The sequence below is a fragment of the Aulonocara sp. 'chitande type north' Nkhata Bay genome, linkage group LG18 (assembly GCF_057382095.1).
Source record: "Aulonocara sp. 'chitande type north' Nkhata Bay isolate Kocher_YH1m ecotype deep benthic linkage group LG18, A_spYH_male_GT1.1, whole genome shotgun sequence".
Taxonomy (NCBI): domain Eukaryota; kingdom Metazoa; phylum Chordata; class Actinopteri; order Cichliformes; family Cichlidae; genus Aulonocara; species Aulonocara sp. 'chitande type north' Nkhata Bay.
In genome coordinates this window covers 16,505,217-16,524,273 of record NC_141361.1, presented here as the reverse complement: position 1 = coordinate 16,524,273, position 19,057 = coordinate 16,505,217, and the positions used below count along the sequence as shown (strand labels likewise).

The 19,057-nt window shown below is 40.0% G+C and overlaps 2 protein-coding genes across 3 annotated transcripts in view; both read right to left on the bottom strand.

The window, feature by feature from the left end:
• Positions 1-251: 251 nt before the first annotated feature.
• Positions 252-10,238, bottom strand: usp14 (ubiquitin specific peptidase 14 (tRNA-guanine transglycosylase)). Its single transcript, XM_086273414.1, has 16 exons — positions 10,037-10,238; positions 9,040-9,185; positions 8,737-8,769; positions 8,537-8,641; positions 7,335-7,438; positions 7,165-7,223; positions 6,955-7,085; positions 6,752-6,832; positions 6,573-6,655; positions 6,265-6,379; positions 4,306-4,371; positions 4,099-4,191; positions 3,886-4,014; positions 3,731-3,791; positions 1,167-1,274; positions 252-1,058 (listed from the first exon to the last, which is right to left on the bottom strand). Exons 1-16 carry the CDS (start codon positions 10,050-10,052, stop codon positions 913-915), a joined length of 1,476 nt encoding a protein of 491 aa, XP_086129540.1. The 5' UTR covers positions 10,053-10,238; the 3' UTR covers positions 252-912.
• Positions 10,239-10,783: 545 nt separating this feature from the next.
• The window catches only part of rock1 (Rho-associated, coiled-coil containing protein kinase 1), a 31,368-nt gene continuing 23,094 nt past the window's right edge, over positions 10,784-19,057 (bottom strand). The window contains exons 19-33 of one of the 2 annotated variants that reach the window (XM_086273412.1): positions 18,811-18,971; positions 18,527-18,711; positions 17,864-17,933; positions 17,681-17,784; positions 17,341-17,506; positions 17,127-17,220; positions 16,957-17,045; positions 16,661-16,852; positions 16,408-16,573; positions 14,679-14,749; positions 14,496-14,584; positions 14,299-14,377; positions 13,908-14,169; positions 13,192-13,399; positions 10,784-12,388 (exon numbers count right to left, since the gene is read on the bottom strand). In XM_086273412.1, coding sequence (XP_086129538.1) covers positions 12,385-12,388; positions 13,192-13,399; positions 13,908-14,169; positions 14,299-14,377; positions 14,496-14,584; positions 14,679-14,749; positions 16,408-16,573; positions 16,661-16,852; positions 16,957-17,045; positions 17,127-17,220; positions 17,341-17,506; positions 17,681-17,784; positions 17,864-17,933; positions 18,527-18,711; positions 18,811-18,971 — 1,940 coding nt within the window. In that variant the 3' untranslated portion in view covers positions 10,784-12,384. The other variant, XM_086273411.1, reaches the window with a different exon arrangement.

Genomic DNA, 19,057 nt, shown 5'->3' with positions numbered 1-19,057 from the left:
TACACAACAATCTCATTTTGGTGTAACACTTTATTTTCACCACCTATGAAACGAGTTCAGTCAATTAAGTTATTACAGAGAGTTGACGTTCAGGCCTTACAGACTGTGGCAGGGCGATCGGGAAAGCTGCACGGAGAAACATGGTCAAGCACAGCATTTTTTTTCTTTTTGTAAAGGTATAGATTAAAGTCTGAGATCCGCATCAGCAAGAATGACGTTCAAAAGCTTATTGAGCAAACCATCACGGTTGAATCTCAAGCCTTTATTAAACCGCACACAGTTCACCACAAGGGCAACATGTTCTGAACAGTTTCCCCACACACCTCCCTGAAAAGAGCATTAGTGAAGATTTGGCAGAAAGAACCTCATCTGTCAATACATTTCAGAACAATTACAGGAGATGATGTGAGCCAAGCACTTAAAAGACCTGAGATTGAACCCAGATTACCCCGAGGGGGCCAACAGGTGAACAAGGGCAAGTCTTTACAGTGTTTTGTAATACGTCAGAGACAGCTTGGCTAGGCATTTCTGTACAAGATTAAATGACTAGAGAGAAACATTTTGCTTTAATGATATGAGCACCTCATCAAAGGCTTTAAAAAATATACAATGTGTATAAAACATTTAATGAAACTGCAGCGCTAGACTCAAAAACCTCTTGAGGATCCAGTCCAGAGATTGCCTCTCATCATCTCTCCATTTTCAAAGCCCACTGTGGTTGAATATTTAACACCATTTGACAGAATTTGTTTACAAGCATCTGTGTTGGTTACAAAAGAAAACAAAAAAAATTAAGGTATTCAAATCTTTAAAGACACCAGTTTTATTGCACATCTATGCAGACAGTGCTTTGAAATGGCAATTTGTGTGTATATTGGATGTTGTCTTTGTCTTCTGAGAAGTCTGCCACAGCTATTGTTCCTCTCCAAGTATGTCCAGCCGCCGGGGGCCATACAGTAGAACATACGCTATATGCCAGTCTCCGCCACCTGACAGTCGCAGGATATCCTCTGGAGACACCACACTCACCTTGTCATCGTCAAACTTGACCCACTCATCTGTCAGAACGACACCGGAAGACACGACACATGAAGCGCTTGCACAGTATAAATTGGGACTGACTGATGTCAGGTGCGTGCCGATTACTGTCACACAAATGCAATTACCTTCTTTCCTTTTGACCCATCCCACATAGTGGCCTGAGGAGCTTGAGCGGCCTTGGTGCGTCAGCACAGCCTGCAGGTCGTAGTAGCCACTGTTGTTGGAACCAAGGTCTACAAAAAGAAAACGTGCTGTACCTTTAATTCTGACTCGTGAGCAAAAGAAAAATATCCACACAGAGAGGAAAAAAAAAAAAGCATACTCAAATTTCACTCCAAAGATTTCATGACAAAAAAACATAACCGCGTTTGTTTTGACAGGAAAATGAAAGACGGGTCCAGCAATTTATTTAAACGTGGAAAAACAGAGTTTGTACCATTCAAACAAGCTTGAAATATTTGGTATGACCACCTTTATTCTTGGACAGCCTGACCTGTCTTTGGAGCTCTATTGTAATTTCTTTAAAGAGTCTTTAGGGATAGTTTTCCAGGTTTCTTGAAGGACATTTACACCTCTTCTTTCGATCTTGGCTGTCTTTTGTTCGATTCTCTGTCAAAATGATTCTACACTGCTTCAATAATGTTGAGGTCTGGACTCCGGGGAGGGCGATCCATGACTGATAGTTAGGGGTGGGTTTAAAACTAATTGATTTCCCTGATTCAAATTGATTTTAGTTTGAATAATGAAATATCGACTTATGAAATCCATTTTTAAAAATAAATGTATTTTGCCAGAAAAGCCAGAATCTCAGGTTAAAGCTCACGAAACCATTTCAACAACCGCCAAACAGCTAAAACAGCAAACGATTAAAGAGCAGGTAAATGGTGTCTGCAAAAATATGTAAACACAGAGCACGGATCCACCCCGATGGCACGTATGCCGACATCCCGGGTGTTGAAAGCTGACGTATCACAGATCCTGAAGCTGCAGGTTTCGTTGCTCTCAGACCAAAATTCACTGAACCAGCAGCAAGAAGATCAAAACTACACTTCACGTTTAGAAAACACTGTCATGAATTCCCTCTTACTTTTGCCATTTTGCTTCCACCACAATAAAATAAATACATTTTTTTTAAAAAGCCACACTTCCTGTACAGTTCTTTCTCTCAGAAAGACCAGTTTACCATAAAAACAATCTGTTTTCTGCATTATTTGCTTGCTTATTATATAGCAGTTCACCATTGTGTACAGTATTTTCGCCTGCTGTTTTTTGCCTTAAAAAAAAAAAAAAAAAAAAAAAAAAAAAGGACCTGACAAGAGAGCCTAATTTCTGCTGTTCAATACAGAAGAAGTGTAAACTTTTACAAATTTTGCCAAATTGCAAAATGCTTAGCAGTGCCTCTAATAAAACCTCTGTAACTTTGCTCTGCTTCACTTCAGCAGCATCAGGTAATGTTCATACGTTGATTCATGGTTTTCTTCTGCAGAATATTTTTAAGGTTAACTGCTATAAAAACCAGAAAAACCAGGAAAATTTTCTTCATGTTTTTTTTTGCGTTTTATCCTCAGTTACTTTGACACAAAGGCATCTGCTTGATGCTCACATCTCTGCTGAAGTCTCAGAAGTGTCAGCTTTCTATTTATAGCCTATAGGATAAAATATCCTATATCTATATATATCTATCTCTTTCTCTCTCTCTCTCTCTCTATCTATAGATCTATAGAGATATCTATAGAGATATCTATAGATCTATAGAGATATCTATAGATCTATATCTAGATATCTATATCTAGATATCTATATCTAGATCTAGATATCTATATCTAGATCTATATCTATATATAGAGATATATATAGATATATAGAGATATATATATCTATATATAGATATATATATCTATATATAGATATATATAGATATATAGATATATATAGATATATAGATATATATAGATATGTACTGATTAATGATTATTATTATAATATTTCTGTCTGAGTCTAAATTGAATCGAATCGAAGAGGAGATCAAATCCAGTTGGGGCCCTGTGAATCAGATCGCGTTATAGAAATCAGTGACGATACCCAGCCCTACTGATAGTGTTGCACTGTATTTTTCACCGCCATAGCGACAAAGCTATCAGACCCTTTCCAGACGATAGATCGTGTTTTGAAGCTTGCCATGTTTGTCATGCATTTGTCCAGTTTTCTATTTTTTTGTTTTTTACAGGACGCCCTGTTGGTGCAAAAATACTATTTTATACCTGTCAAAATGTTATCTTTGGCATTTTTTGCAGATTCAAGTGAACTTTGCTTAGTTGACAATACTAGTTCATCACATGAGTTAGGCACCTTTTTTATGCTCGAATGATTCATAAGTCAGTCTTACAAAAAAAGTAAAATAAATAAAAGTAAAAGTCCTGTACTGAATGTCCTTCTTTCTATGTGTAAATTGAGTGAAAAAGCAGCCAGGATAAAAGACCTTCAGAAAGCCTGGAGAACTGCTGCTCAGCCTGGCTCCTTGGAAACAGGGGTGATGACTCGAGACTTTGTCCGGTAAGGCAGGTGAATTTGTAGTGCATTTACATTTTTTTCCCCATCTACTTCCAACACCTGATTTCTTTAACTTATATTGTAAATGTATTTTTTCTACTCATGTAACATTTCCTGCACTACTGTCACAGGTACATACCCTCTGAGAACGAGAAAGGCTCATATTTCACTTCTTTTGCTGCTTCTGCCTTCTTTATCAACTAGAAAAGAAAATCAAATAGAGTTTATGCTTTAAATAGGAGTTCATCTACTCCTAAATGTGTGTAAATGTCATGGCGAGCTGATCTGCTTTACCTTTTGCTGCTGTTTCTCTAGCTTCTTGTCCTCGACCTCCTTAAACTTTGACCTGATTGGTAACATCTTTTCCTGCAGCTCGGCAGTGCACAGCTCATAAACATCCAACATGAGCGGGAACTTGACATCCTAAAAAAATATACACAAATTCTGAGACTTTAGATCCTCAGCTACTGTGAGCACTGTAAGAAAGAACTGCAGCTGAAGACAAACCTTTAGAACTTTTGCATTGACAGACTCCTTCTCTTTGTAGAAAAACCTGACCATCTGAACAGTCAAGTAAGCAGGCAGGCGGCTAAGTTTTGACTAACAGGAGGAAAGAAAACCGAAATGAATGTCATACTCAAGTCCTACATTCACACAGTCCTGCAGGCAGTTTCAAATGACAAAAAGGAATATAAGAGCGAAAAGAGGACTTACGGATTTTATATACAGCGCATTTCTGTTCAGGGTCGGAGACATTTTTGTGATTTCTTCCTGCAGTCTCTGTTGGGGCAGAAAAATCAGAATTAAAAAAAACAAAACAAAAAAAACCAACTTGATCAGCTGTCTTATCATGTCTTGTGATAGAACATATCCTCTTTACTACACGAGCGTGTAACCACCAGTATCCTTGCACCTGTCCACTGCAAGCCATTTCATTTTGCACAAATCTTCCAAGTTTGTGCGGTTTTTCCTTCTGATGAAGTACGATTGGACCAACTCATCCATGTTGTAACCCATGCTGATTGACAGGCGTCCTGGCCCAAACAGCTGGAGTGGATCAGCATCTGCTAGAAGCATAACTGTGAGTCCTTCCCCCTGCAGAGGTCCTCTAATGACACTGCAGGGGTTGGGTGTATTGAGGATGGCCAGGAGTGGGAGTAAAGGGAGCTGTTGAGGAGTTTTATGGAGTGGTCTGGTAGATATCACCTCTTTGTGGACATGAGCAAGACAAAAGAGATGCTGGTTGATTTCCAATGTGAAAAAAAGAACTGTGACTAAGCCCATTACCATCATGTGTGAGGAGGCTGAAACAGTGGACTACTACAGGCACTAGGGTGTTCACTTGAATGGCAGACTAGACTTAAGAACCAAAAGTGATGCTGTGCGAAAGGGGGTGAGCAGACGCTACTTTCTGAGGAAACTCAGGTTCTTTAGTATGTGTAGCAAAATGCTGGAGATCTTCTACCATCCTGTGGTAGTGAGTGTCATTTACTTTGCTGTTGTGTACTTTGCTGGGGGACAGCATCAGTGCCAGAGATGCCCCCACGATCAACAACTAATTCACAAGGCTCGAACCATTGCTGGTCAGAATGTGCAGGTGTCTGAGTCAGTGAAGGACGGGAGGTCAATGACAAACTGCTGTCCACCATGGACAACCCACCATACCAGCTCCCCACTACAGAGGCAGCAGAGCTCATTCTCATTTGGACTGATTCAACCCCGCTACCATAAAGACCACTTCAGGAAAGCATTCCTACTATTCTCTACAAGACTGTATAACAGTTCCTGTTCTGGGCAGGTAAACACACGTGTCAGCATGCAAGAAATCACATTTTTCAACACAGATTTCTATACTATAGTTTCCAGCTGCAGTTTCTTGTGTTTACATACCGGTATTTATTAATGACATCTGCAGTTGGTCTTATTTTTCTTTAACTTCATGTTTTGTTTTGGTTTTGTTTTTCCACTTTTCCCAACTTTTATTTAACTTTTTTCCACAACAAATACAAGACTGGTTCACATCCAAAATAACAACACTGCACAGCACTAGAGTATTATAACATTATGTCCATTAGCATCCAGTTTACAGGTTACTCCCAGTGCTTCCAGTGGTTTCTTCCATTTGTCCACAAAAATTCAGGAGCTCCAATCAATATAATGTCCCAACCTGATCAGAGTCATAACATCAATGATGAGCGACTTCCATAGAGAAATGGAGGGAGGCTCAGCCCCCACCCATCTCAGCATAACTTCATGTTTTTGTTTTGTTGCATATAAATATTTTGCACTACCTCACATTATAAGCCCTTCACTGTCAGCTTGTGGTACTACTTTTTAATACTTTTACAACATTGCTTTTATCGTATTGTGTTCTATTGTTTTCATGCTGTTGTAACACAGTAATTTCCTTTGCGGGTTCAATAAACTGTCTGTCTTATTGGCTTGTTATGTAGGCCCAATTAGCTGATATGTGCCTGTGTATTGCACTCATACAGTTTGTGAATGAATCAAGCTTAGCATTAGCTCCTAACTGTAACCATAATAGTCAAAACACAAATGTTAAAGGTTAAAAATGTCCAGTCCAAAACCACTGTGTGATCTCAAGGTGGCTATATGCATCTTTCATACCATCTATGCTTTGCACACAGACCTCAGCCTTTTCATGATACTTACCAGCCTTAGTCCTGTTGCCAGGTATTTCACTTCTTGGTTGATGAAGCAACTGAGCTGGAGCTGGCTTTCCTTGCCCTTGATTGGTTCCTCCTCCTCAGACTCTGTGCATTTCATGCTGAATAGTAGAGTTAAGAAGAAGCCCGGCTCATTAATGTTTCACCTCTAGATTTTATCTCATTACCAACAACTATGAAAGAACAGTGCAGTCTTTTAAAGTGAAACTTATACTTGTATATATATATATATATATATATATCTCTCAAGTATTAAAGTGCACAAAGATTTGATTGACAAAGACAGAAGGATACCTAGTTTCAAATTCTACACCAAAATACTGGTCAATTAAGTTCTTCTTTGCAGAGGCAGAGGCAGCTCCACCCTCAGATTCAGTCTGAAGATTAAAAATAACAAAATTTTCTCATGAATTTATGAGACAGCCATAATTAGATTACAAAATAATAGATTTGGTGGGGGTTTTAAGCATTACCTCCATGGTAGTCTCTGGTTCTAGTGGCTCCAGCTTTTGCTGAAGCACTCTCATCATCTGCAGCCAACATTCATTGGCATCCTGAATAAACAACAAAGCACAATAAATGTCATGAATTTGCTGCCATTATGAGACTGAGTTAAAGACACGTCACATGGCTAATCAAATTTAACAACGCAGAACTATAATTAAGAGTTTTTCACCTGCTGGAGGTACTGCCCCTGATCCCCCTTCTCAGCAAACTGTGGAAAGGCCATATGGAGGAACTGCAGCAAAATAATGGGAGGGAGGCTGGACGAGGTTTTATCCATAGTCTCATATAAATCACGAAGGGCTAAAAAACAAAGAAACCATTTTATTTGTATCAGTAAATTCACGACATTAATATGTCTATTTTTTGGCATGCTTCACACCTGCTGTGATGTACTGAGATGGTGCATTTGCTCCTGAAGATCGCAGAGCACCTGAATACCTGTAGCGGGAGAGTGATGTGAGGTGAACGGCAACTAAAACCAGTGGTGGTGAAATTATTCGTAATGATCTGAACACGTCACCGACAAACAGTAATAGCAGTAAAAATGACCTCCTGAGTGCAGTTTTGAGCTCTGGCACAGAGCGTAGACACTGCACTGTGGCGTTCATGTAGCAGGTGTTGCCCAAGTTCGTCAGTCCACAAGGCAGCTCCATCTGACAATGACAACATTCACAGTGGCATTGGTTCATCTCAAGGTATAACACTACGTGTAGGTAAGGGATACATAAATTTAGTTTCATTGTAGATCTGGGACTGTGCAGAAGGGACAATACAGAATCAACACATCACATTGAGTCCACTTCTTCTTTATCAAGTATGGTCATCTGATCTGTTCTAGATACATAAACTGTCTTTTTTTAAAAGCTCAAATTTGTTGAACTCTGTCCTTTCAATTCTTTTGGCGCGTCCAATTTCAGAAACGTTAATAAGTTCACACGTCAAACTCTATGAACCACTAAAGAGGCTTTGCTCATTTCTTTAATTTGTTCTTCCCTCCTGCCTGTGACCAAGACATCAATCTCAGTACTTCATGTTGCTGGAGGAGCTTTAATAAAAGACGCACAAGTGTATCCTTTTTAGGAAGTACTAAATAAATAAGTAAATATAATTCAGAGCAGCCCTAAACATAAACAAATATAAAGAACACTGCTACATCTGAAAGTGTAAAATACAGTTGCACTATGATGCAGTTGTGCCAAACATGAGATTTGAATAAAATCTCCTTAAAAATGGGGCTCCAGAGGATGCATCTCTCTCTCTCTCTTTTTTTTTTTTTTTTTTTTTTTTTTTTTAAATGGCTGTTTTATCCACCAACTTCTCTCTCCTCATGTCTCTTCCTCGCCAATTCTGCTCACATCCCTGATGAGAGGAACCGAGGATCCACAGATGAACAAACTCATAATGAGAAAGCGGGTCTTTTGTTTGCCCATTTCCATCTTAAAGACATTTACCCAGTATTTATCATGTGGAAGTTTGTAATTCATACTGTATTTTGAGTCTGCTGCATATTTTCTCTTCAGTAAATAAATTATAAATTCATTACTACACCAAAACACCTAGCTTGCAAATGTCTCACTGAGCCACACACACAAAAAAAGTTTTTAGCAACTAAATGATTCTGCACATTTAGTTTACCATTTTATACTTTATACTCAGTACATGAAAGCCCAATTCAATCAATCACATCCACACTAAAAGCTGTAATTGTTATATTTGTTCACCCCACAGTGGTAATTTTCAGGATTACTCACCGCTGAGGCCAGCTGCTCCTCAGTCATGTCCTCTACAAACATGGGTCGGACTGCAGGCTCCTCAGGTAGGGCATCTGCTGAGCCCATCATCAGCAGGGTCATTCCCTTCAAAAAGCAGAGAAATATTCATTTCAGTAATTTATGTGAAAATTTTGTGATGAAGCTCCCGTAAAGAACCACTTGGTATATGCGGTACTCACATTTTTCAGCTTAATATTTCCCCACTCGTCATCCTAGAATTCAGATAAAACATTGATTAGCAACCTTGAAATGGATAAGGTTTACTCATCTTACCTTTAACTTTACCTTATTTGTTTCAAAACAAATGAAAAGACAAAACCAATCCTATAATTAATCAAAAAGTCCCTTTCATTTTTGTAAGAGCCATAGCACAACCTTGAAACTGAACCGAAACTAAGCATGTTTAAATTAAAGGAACTATATGCACTGGTGTGGTTCTCTGAGGATCTCCTTTTCTAGATTTTGGATGTTTATATTAGTACCTTGAGAGTGCCTCCCTTCACCATGACCTTCTGTCTGTCTGGCTGAACTCCTGTCAGGGCAAAGAGCTGCGCCTTGAACACCATGGGTGGTTCCTCAGTGTTGAGCTCTACTGCATCAAACTTCTCTTTGCCCCATTTCACATTTACTGAAAAGAAACAGAAGCACTCAGTGTCAAAATATTAGCCGTTCCTGGTTTGGGAAACCGTGACATGACACAGCACCTCCTTAGCATCAGGGTAGTGCTCCAAGGAATAAGGCACCCGGTTAGTCAAGCTGACTGTCGGTGAATAAACACAAAGTGGGAGCCAACAAATATGCAGCAGTCTGAATGTCTATGAACCGTAATAAAGGCGCTCATTGGCGATTATAGAAATCAGTATAAGATCACTGACACAAAGAAAACAAACTGAGTGATCGCATGTCTTCAAGACGCAGTTGGAGTAAAGACGTATAACTGTACACTATGATTTAGCTAGCTTTGTTAGCAATGCTATCCTTTATAGTAAAAGGCACAAGTGCTCCCAATTCTGCTAAAAAATTTATAGGGAAATGTCTTCAGCGAGTAAAACCACAATTAAAGTGGTGACATTGCGGTGAGAATCAGTAGCTTTACATAATTAGTTAACTCACCTTACTTATTACCTGCTAACTGGGTAACTAAGCTAGCTGACAGCAGCAGAAGCTCAGTTAGCTTGGACAGCTTTTTCACGTACTCAGTAAATAACGTTAACAAACAGCAAGCCGGATACAGTGGTGTAATAATTCTGTGCGCTTCCCTGTTTCAAAAAAGTGTCTTCTGAAATAACTCTACCACTAGTCTAAGAACAAGATGCTGTCAAGATAGCATGCTAACGGTTGTAGGCTAAATGCAAATCATGCTACACACAGCTAAGCTAACATGCTAATGTAATTTAAAACTAAAAACACGTGTAAGGGTTCCCGTTTTTAAAGTATTTTCTCCTTGGTGATAATCATGCTGTATTAAAAGTACTTTACCTGTAAACACCGGCATATTTAGAAACCTTTAATATCCTCAACTCGCTATTTTTCCTGTTTCGGTCCACTGGGGCGCGTATGAAGAGTTGCTAGTTCTCGGACTGAACTTCATTCAAACAGAATGACGCTGCAACAACACGCTGGGAACTTATCGATGCGCTCTGACATCTGCTAGTCGCCCTGCTGGCCTGCAGCAACATCCGAGATACACACACCCAGATCATTCAGACTTCTTTAATTACAGTATTTATAAGGCTGTAACTACACGGATTTCCAAGTGTGAGTGAATGATAGTTATCTAACATTAAAGAGTGCATTAGCGGGACATTACCACTGTGACACCGTAAATAGACCAACTTTGGGGATGGAACCCCTTTGTTCCTTCCACTCCATATGATTAAAAAACACCAAGTATTTATTTATTTTTTTTAGAATATAAAAGCACAAAACTACAATTAATTGTGCCGCTATAGTTTAGTGATTAAGCAGAAGACCAATATGGTGAACCCTTGTGCAAAGGCCTGGGTTTGACCCCACAATAGGACATTTCCTGCATGTGTGCTCTGATGTCCTGTTCAAAATAAAAGTGAAAAAGGCCCAAAAATAAACCTGGTGAGAATAAAAGTGTCAAGATTAGCAGAGTTAAATTAGCATATAAAGATGTGCTTAGGGGTCCTTGAATCTGTCCCAGCTGGCCTGATACAAAAACATAAATGACATCTAAAGTGAAAACTACTATACAATGAATGACAGAGATATGTTTATTGACATATCCATCAGTGCGGATTCCAATGCAATTTAACCATGCAAATTATCCAAGACACGAGTAGATCATAGTTCCAGTGCTTTTTGTTTTTAACTGAACAAAACGTTACACATAAAAAGACTGTGGAGGTATTCCATAATCCTTATGTCTCTCTCATATTATACACTGTGGGGGTGTTTGCATTAGCGGGACATTACCATGTTAGAGAAAATGACTTGCAATCGAGGACAATCATTGACACGGGCTTGTTTTTAAGATACATCCTCCTCAAATTTATGATATGAACCAAGAACGGGGACTTTGTTTTTACACAAACTCTATTGCTACGTGTTCATAAAGAGGTAATCTAATATATTTATTTATATATATAATTTTTTATATATATTCAAACCAGACAAAGCAAGTTCTGATAAAACCACACACGTGTGGCAAATTCTTAAAAAAAAAATGATGGAAGAATTCAGATTTGTCTTGTTTCAACAACAAAAAAAAAAAAGGAAAGAAAAACATATGGCAGTAAAATCAATATCCAAATGGTAAGGCACTAGGTGGGCCAAATGCTACACCTGTTTAGTCTTCTACAAATAATTTACAGTCAAGTCAAACAGTGCAGTTTTACATTTGTTAACTTAATGTTTTCCTTTTGAACCACTTATCTATGAATCAATGTAAGGCAATACATTACAAAGAAAAAATACACTGAATACACAAAAAAAAAAAAATATTACAGACAATGTACCAAATAAACAAAAAAAGTTTTAGGACTCCTATATACCATTACAATGGAATTTTCCTTATGGCTTGGAGCAATAAAAATAATTATAATAAAAACAATGCATAGATTTAAATGATGATCTTGCATGCTCCTCACTCAATACTCAAAACATCTAATACTCATGTCCCAATACGTTGTCCCAAACCTGATATAACTGACTTGCAGAGTGATAAGAATAAAGGCCAGAGACGTTAGATGAAGGCATCAGTCATTAAAAAAAAAAAACAACAACAACAAAACCAAAACAAAACAAAAGCATAGTTGCATTAAAGCCCACGTTATCCGACAGGTGGGGGAAAGAAATTACTAAATAGATATCAATTTTCCGCCCCTGAGACACAACCTTTCGCCGCAGATCTGCAATCCCTGTATGACAGTACCTTAAACTGAACACATACATGCAGCAGTCCCAGCAAAACCCCCTTTTACCTTCCAGTTTCCATTCCAACTCTCACATGATATGAAGCACAGGATGTCTACATGACAGGAGTCCCTCTCTCCCTCTGTTGTCCATCTTTAGATCAAGACGTGTGCGCCATCTTCTGGTGAAAACGTAGAGCTGCAAGTTTGCTGAGTTGGTCAAGTGACTCCCTCCCCTTGCTTTTTTAATGTCCACGATGCCTTGTGTCTGAAGTGTGTTGCAATTTCTCCAGCGTTGGTTATTTGTCAATATACATATTTTTTTTTAGCTTTGTTTTTTTTGTTTTTTAATGAATTATCTATGCAATACAGTTTCTTTCCATTTTTGAGGATGAGGAAGGAAGGGAAAGTTTAGAGTCCAGAGAAAAATCCCAACGGTTCAGACGGTTAGCTGAAAGAAGAACAGAGACAGGTGTCCAGTAAAAGAAAGGCCTTTTCAAAATAAAATAAAAAACCTTCGTTAGTAACCCAGTCTAACAACAGAAACAGAAAAGCTGGCTTACAGACACTATAACACCTTTTCATGATGTTTGACCAGTAATGTAAAAATCCTGAATATTGGTCTAATGAGAGTTGCCATGTAAGAATATGAAGTTAGTAACTGACCCCAACAACACATTAGTGCCAATTAGAAAATCCCAAGTGCCAACTGCACAGAGCCCAAGAGTCAACCAAGCAACCAGGAAGTGTCTCTTGAGTTTGAAACACCCAATAACACAATTAATAAATAGACAAGTTTAAAGTCATAGAAAAAAGTCTGTTTTTTAAAAACGCACGCACACACACACACACACACACACACACACACACACACACACACACACACACACACACACACACACACACACAAAAACTTTCTGAAGAAGTTCCTGTCAACAAGTGCTCGATGTTGTGTCTGCTGCTTGGAGGGTGGACTGCGCTCTGCTACAACACAGGAGACAAACAGCAGGTCACATGACTGACTTGACCACATCTCAGCCCACAAGATGGGTTTGAGGAGAGGGAGAAAAAAAAAAGGCTACTGACTGCAGCACACCCTGACTGACTGCCTGAAGAGAAAAAATACTCACGTTTTATCCTAGTTATCTAAAGTTATTTCACCATTAGTGAAAATATGTAAACGCAATCTGAGTTAATAAATAAATACAAATAAGGTCTGACGAGATGGGTTTTATTTCAAAGTTATCAAGTTACCTCAGCTTTCCTGTATTGCTTTTAGGGTTCTTGCGGAAGGATTGGTTGGGTCCAGAGCGAGTGGACATGGACCGCGGCGAGGCTCTTGTGAATGTCGACGGCGGGGTCTTGGGAATCTTCTTTCCGAGGTGGCCGATCCATTTCTTCTGCTCGTCTTGGGTCAGAGCCAGCAGCAGCATGTCCCGGGCAGAGGTCACGTCGTAGTTTACTGGACAGGATGACACAATCAAGCCTTAAAAACATGACCTCGAACTATCCAAGTCCTCCAAATGACTTTGTTTACACATTAGCAGATGTGTGGTACAAAACCTGATCGTGCCAGTGGTTTCACACTATTTCACTGATGAACAAGTGGCAGTGACGTGTCAACATAAGCTGGAATTTGCCAAGGGAGGACGAAACAAGGATGTAAACAACGCTTTAAAATACTTTCTTTCAACAAAAAGGCCTCAAGGATATAAACAATGTTTATATGACTGATACTGAAATGAAACAACAACAAGAACTCCCTTAGAAACCTCTGAGTTTAGCTGCAACAATAACCAATTTGTCCTGTTTACTTTGAGTATCCCAAAATGCTTCGTCAGTGAATTCCAACTTAGAGCCTGTACATAAACTAGAAAACACCTTCAAGGATTTATAGATACGGACTGTTTATTGTCTTAAAATGCTCGTGATACCAGCTTAGCCTGCAGAGATAAGAATTTGTGTTTTACTTTTGCAAGGAGCAATAACATCCTCCTTTTTGTCAAGGTGGTCCTTGTGGCACTTCACGTGGCAGCGGCGACACTCCAGGGCCGGAGGCGGCTTGAAGACGTGCCACAGAGGCTTGGCACAGGCCTCGCAGTTTGAAGGGAAGTGATATAACGTGGGGATGAACTCGTGGCCTTTGTGTGGGAGACAGTTGGTCTTGTCGCCCTGAGGGACTGTCTCTAGATCCGCCTCCTTCCTGCACTCTCCCTCATTAGCATACAAAATCTGAATAGTTAGAGAGAGATAGACAGGGCCTTGTTTCTGTGGCTGAGCAAACTCTATTCATGACTGCATGGAAATGTGAACATAAAAATAAAACTGCACATTAAAAAACAACAACAAAAAAAAGCCTACCTGGAAAATCCTTGGAATCTCATCAGTCTCAGCTCGGTACACATCTCCTTGCGTGACTGGCCTCACATGAAACAGTTTGCTACACAAGAAGGTATAAAAAGAGGAGAAATCCATTAACCTTTGTTACTTTTTCTTCTCTACATTTTTCAAGAAGACCGAGCTAGCAAGAAGAAGATGCCACAAAGAAAAACACTTACTCGATATCCAGTACCATCGAGGGGTTGGACTGCTCCTTATCCTGCTCGTCATTGTAGAACAGAATCTTCTTACTACTCACCACCACATACTGCAAATGTTGCAGAGACAAATGAGAGGGTTGGTGAAACCTCTTTCTGCATAATGAAAAATGTGAGCGAGCAAAGAAACCGTGCGACACACACCTGCTTCTTCCATCCGTATCTTTTGATGTTAGCACGATTAGGAATAGACAGCCAACCCTCCAATCTGGACTCTGAAAAGCAGCAAAGAAGAAAAACATGAAAAGAAATATTCTGTGCAAGTATTTAGAGACACTAGATGAAGGCCATGCAGCAAATCAGGTCCAAACTCAACTGGGGAGAAAAATAAAGAACAAGTCAATAAATAAATGAATAAATAAATAAAACGCTGGTGAACTCCTCGGGAGTTTGCCAGCGTTAAGGTTAAGTGCACTGGAGTAGGTGACAAGAGAAGACTGTAGCTATCCCAGGCTGCAACTTCACACACCCATGCAAGAAGAGAATATTAGTATGAGTAAGGCCTTCTTATAGCATGCTAAGAGAGCATGTAAGACTGCAAAAGTATGTTAAAAATCCTGATGTAGTATTTGTGCAGCTGGAATTCAATTAGCTTGATCACTCGCTCCTTTCACAGAAACAAATGTGTGTTATCTTTATTCAAAAATTAAATCATAAATGCAAGTGCATGCAGCTGAAACAACACAATCTAAACAGGTTCAGTAGGGAAAAAAAAAAAAAAACCACAAAAAAGTGGGATTTGTCTACTACATGTGAGGTCGTGAGGGAGGTCTTCGTGTCCAAACGAGCAGCGATTTGTGGTGAGCATGCCGACACAGACACAAGGGTGTTGCGTGTTTGAAGAACACGTTTGTTCCAGTGTTTGGAGACATTTAAAAGGTGCTGAGAGTGACGCGGCAGACCTCACACCGGGTGTTGTGTCAGTAAACTTTGTTCTAATTTGGCTGCTTCACTGCTCAGGTCGGCCTCGTGACATTAAGCAAATTCACTCCCAGCGCTCTCTCGTAATATCTCGTCACTGTTAGTCATTACATTATTTTTTTCTCCTCTAGAGCTGATTCACTCCCCACACTCTGACAGGCTTCTTTCAAAAGTGCTGTTGAATTCTCCCAGCAGATATGGCTGTCACACCTCTGGCAAAACAATACTTGAGAAATTGGGTGGAGGGGAAAAAAAACAACAAAAAAAAAACTACAGTACACACACATACAACAGCAGCAACGCAGGCCGGGCAAAAAGGGGCTGATTCACCGAGTTACTCACAGAGGAAAAGGAATGGAAGTTACAAAGATAAGAAGAGCAAGGAGAACCAACTGGGCATGAGGGAAATAAAGAAGAGATTGATTTAACCACAGCTACCAACAAACATGAAAACAGCCAGCACAACATATATTCATACACATGTTAGATGTCATTTAAGAAGGTGATGCATTAGAAAGAGAATTAAGTGAGTCAGTACAGCTGCTTCCCTGCCTTCTAACACCTTACTGTACTAAACTTAAACTGCTTGGAAAAAAATCATTCACATGATGCTCTAAATACAGATTCAGATCTTTTGGCTCATGAACTAAAAACAACACATTTAAAAGAATAAAACCTGAAAGGGAGACTTATTTTAGACGAGACAAAAGTCAAATGTGTCAAATAAACCAAAACAAAAATCATATTCAGAAGGTTATACTTCAGGAATCGAGTCCTCGTGGTACCTACGCTAACTGACACAAACAAAGTAAGTCAAGTTTTCAACCAAGTAAAATCCCACACCGCATAACTTCGTCACCAGATCAAAGTTCACGAGTGTAAGTTTATTTGATTTTTAACTGTCACTGTGATCGATAAAGGCAACAGCAGCTGTGACGGGCTGGGAACATACCTGCGATATTACTGTCCGTCTCGTCTGTCTGCAGGCTGGTGACGCTGGAGTTATCCATGCGCTGCTGCAGGTCGTTCAGTTTCTCCCGGAGCTGCTCGATGTCGCTCTCCTTGCTGTCCAGCTGCATCTGCAACTCGTTGCGATACGTGCTTTCCTCTGCCAATTGCTGGTGGTAGGAAGGTCAAAGGTTAAAACCAAATAATAGTCCACAGATCATCATACTGGGCCGCAGCGCAACCAGACGTTCACGTACCGCCTGCATCTCGCTCAGCTCCTTCTGGTATTTGATGGCCATGTGGTTAAACTTTTCCTTCTCCTGATTAAGCTCCAGCTGAAGCTTGCGGTTTTCCTTCTCCTTTTTCCGCAGATCAGCTGTGCTACCCTTCTTCTTCTGGTCCAGCTTCATGTCTTTACGATTCATGATCTCTGCCAGTTTGTTCACCGCCTGACGGATGGAAAAGACCGAACAGTTGAACACATCGGCCGCATCTCTCCACTTGTTTACAGGAACAGTATGGAGTAACTTCTCGAAAAGTAAGAGGCTCTTACCTGAGTCTTCAGTGTGCGCTCTGTGTAGAGGATCTTCTCGTAGTTGGCCTTGATTGATTTTTCAATTTCTTCCTTCTGAGCGACATATTCTGAGAGAGACAAGGGGAATAAGCTTGTACATCGACATTAATTACAACGCGGAGATGTGCGCATCATGAAAAGCACAGTACCTTCATCCTGAATACGAAGCTTTTCACTTAACTCCGTCTTCTCTCTGCTGAGATTCTCCACATCTTTGGTCAGAGTTTTATAGGATTCCTCAAGCTGTGCAAAAATATGAAGATGTTTATTTTCTCTACTTTAAGTTAACAGAATTAGAAATTGAGCAATGAATATGAGTGTGGGAATAAAGAAAATGCTGTCAGTGTGTGTTTGAAGGCTCACCCGTGCAATAGTAGCCTCTTTCTCCCCAATCTCCTGCTTATGCCTTGTCACTGCTTTCTTGTTCTCTTGGCTGAGCTCGAAATACTGCTCCTCCTGAAGTGCCCGAGCAAGCTGTTCTGACTCGGCCTTGGTCACTGTCAGATCCAGCTGTGCAGACAAGGAATCCCTGTGTGCAGGATAAAGGAAGTTTGATTTTAAAAAAGAAAAAACCTCATCACTTGAATTTTCCCCCCATCAAACAGCAAAAGCTGAAAGAAATGAGGAATACTTACAAAAGGTTAAAGGTTATTTAGATCTATAAGAAGGCTGCAATATGCATGAGGAGAACCGAGCCTCTTACCTTTCGTTGCACAAATCCTGCACCTTCTTATTAGCCTCCTGTATCTGCCGGTTCCTTTCCTCAATCTCCTCTTTTAGTTCTTTGACCTGAGTTTTGTAAAGCGTCTGAGGGAGAAAAAAACGAGATTAGCTGGAGCTTTTCACATTAAATGAGCACGACAGAGAAACTGTGACATATACTCACAGAAAAATACTGTTCAGCCTCAAGCTGGTCCTGAAGTTCCCTCATCTGTCCCTCGTTGCCTCTGTACTGTCTGTTAGCACGCCAAAACAAATATGTTAGGTGTTTGATTTTTTTTCTTTAGTAAATCCAACATGTATCATATTTTACACAGCAACCAAAACACTTCAGCCAGGAAAACAAAAAAGAGACCTGACATCTTAATTCAGCCTAGTCAGCCGACGCAGTAGAGCAAACTAGCCAGAGGATTAGCAATCAAGTAGATGGAGCTGGACTGAGAGTAAACGCTAATCCTGTGGTGTAAACACTGTAGCAGAACAGCTTTGAGAGTCACGCTCTAAGCTGGAATAACAGCACTTTTATGAAAATAGGAGGCAATTATAGGGCAATTTACACCCCGACTTCCAAGGAGCATTACTGGCCAGTGCAGCAGTAAGAGAAAATAAGCCCTCCTGGCTACAGCTACTGCCAGTTTGTTTCCAGGTTAAATTAACTGACACAATGGTGCAAATGCCCCATTTCATGTATATATAACTATTAATCATCAATTTTATCTCCATCATATTTGATAATGTTTAAGGCTCTATAACTAGTGAGCAGACAACATGGATAACATTTTAAGAGAAAAACAAACATTGAGTTTTCTAACTAAAAGGTGAAACTTACTTGGACAGCTGTGCCAGCTGAAACTCCAGTGAGCGTTTACTTTCCAGTGATGTGTTGATCTCTTGTTTGAGCTGTTTCTCTGAACACCTAAGACGGTCCATCTCCTGCATGCGGGTCTTCAGGTCGTTCTGAATCTGGATGCGTTTGCTTGACTCCTGCTCTACCTGAATCTGCAGATTCTTCACCTGGAGAAGAACGAGAGGGCGGGAAAGAATTCTAGGAATCACGGCGCTGAAAGAAATAAAATGACACACAAAACTCCATTGTGAGGATCGCTCAGTTACCTCATCCTCCAGCCGTTCCTTTTGCTTCATCAGCTGCTCCATTTTCTGCACAGACTGCTTAAGGTCAAACTCCAACATTGAGCACTGCTTCTCAACCTCCACCACCCGGCTCTCTGCCCTCATCCTTGCTCCCGTCTCCTCTGACATCTTCTGCTGGACAGCTGGAGAACATATTTGAAAAAGCAGTTAGTGTAATGGCTGTTTGGTTTTCGGGGATAACTACCATTTAACAACTCTTCAAGTTCAC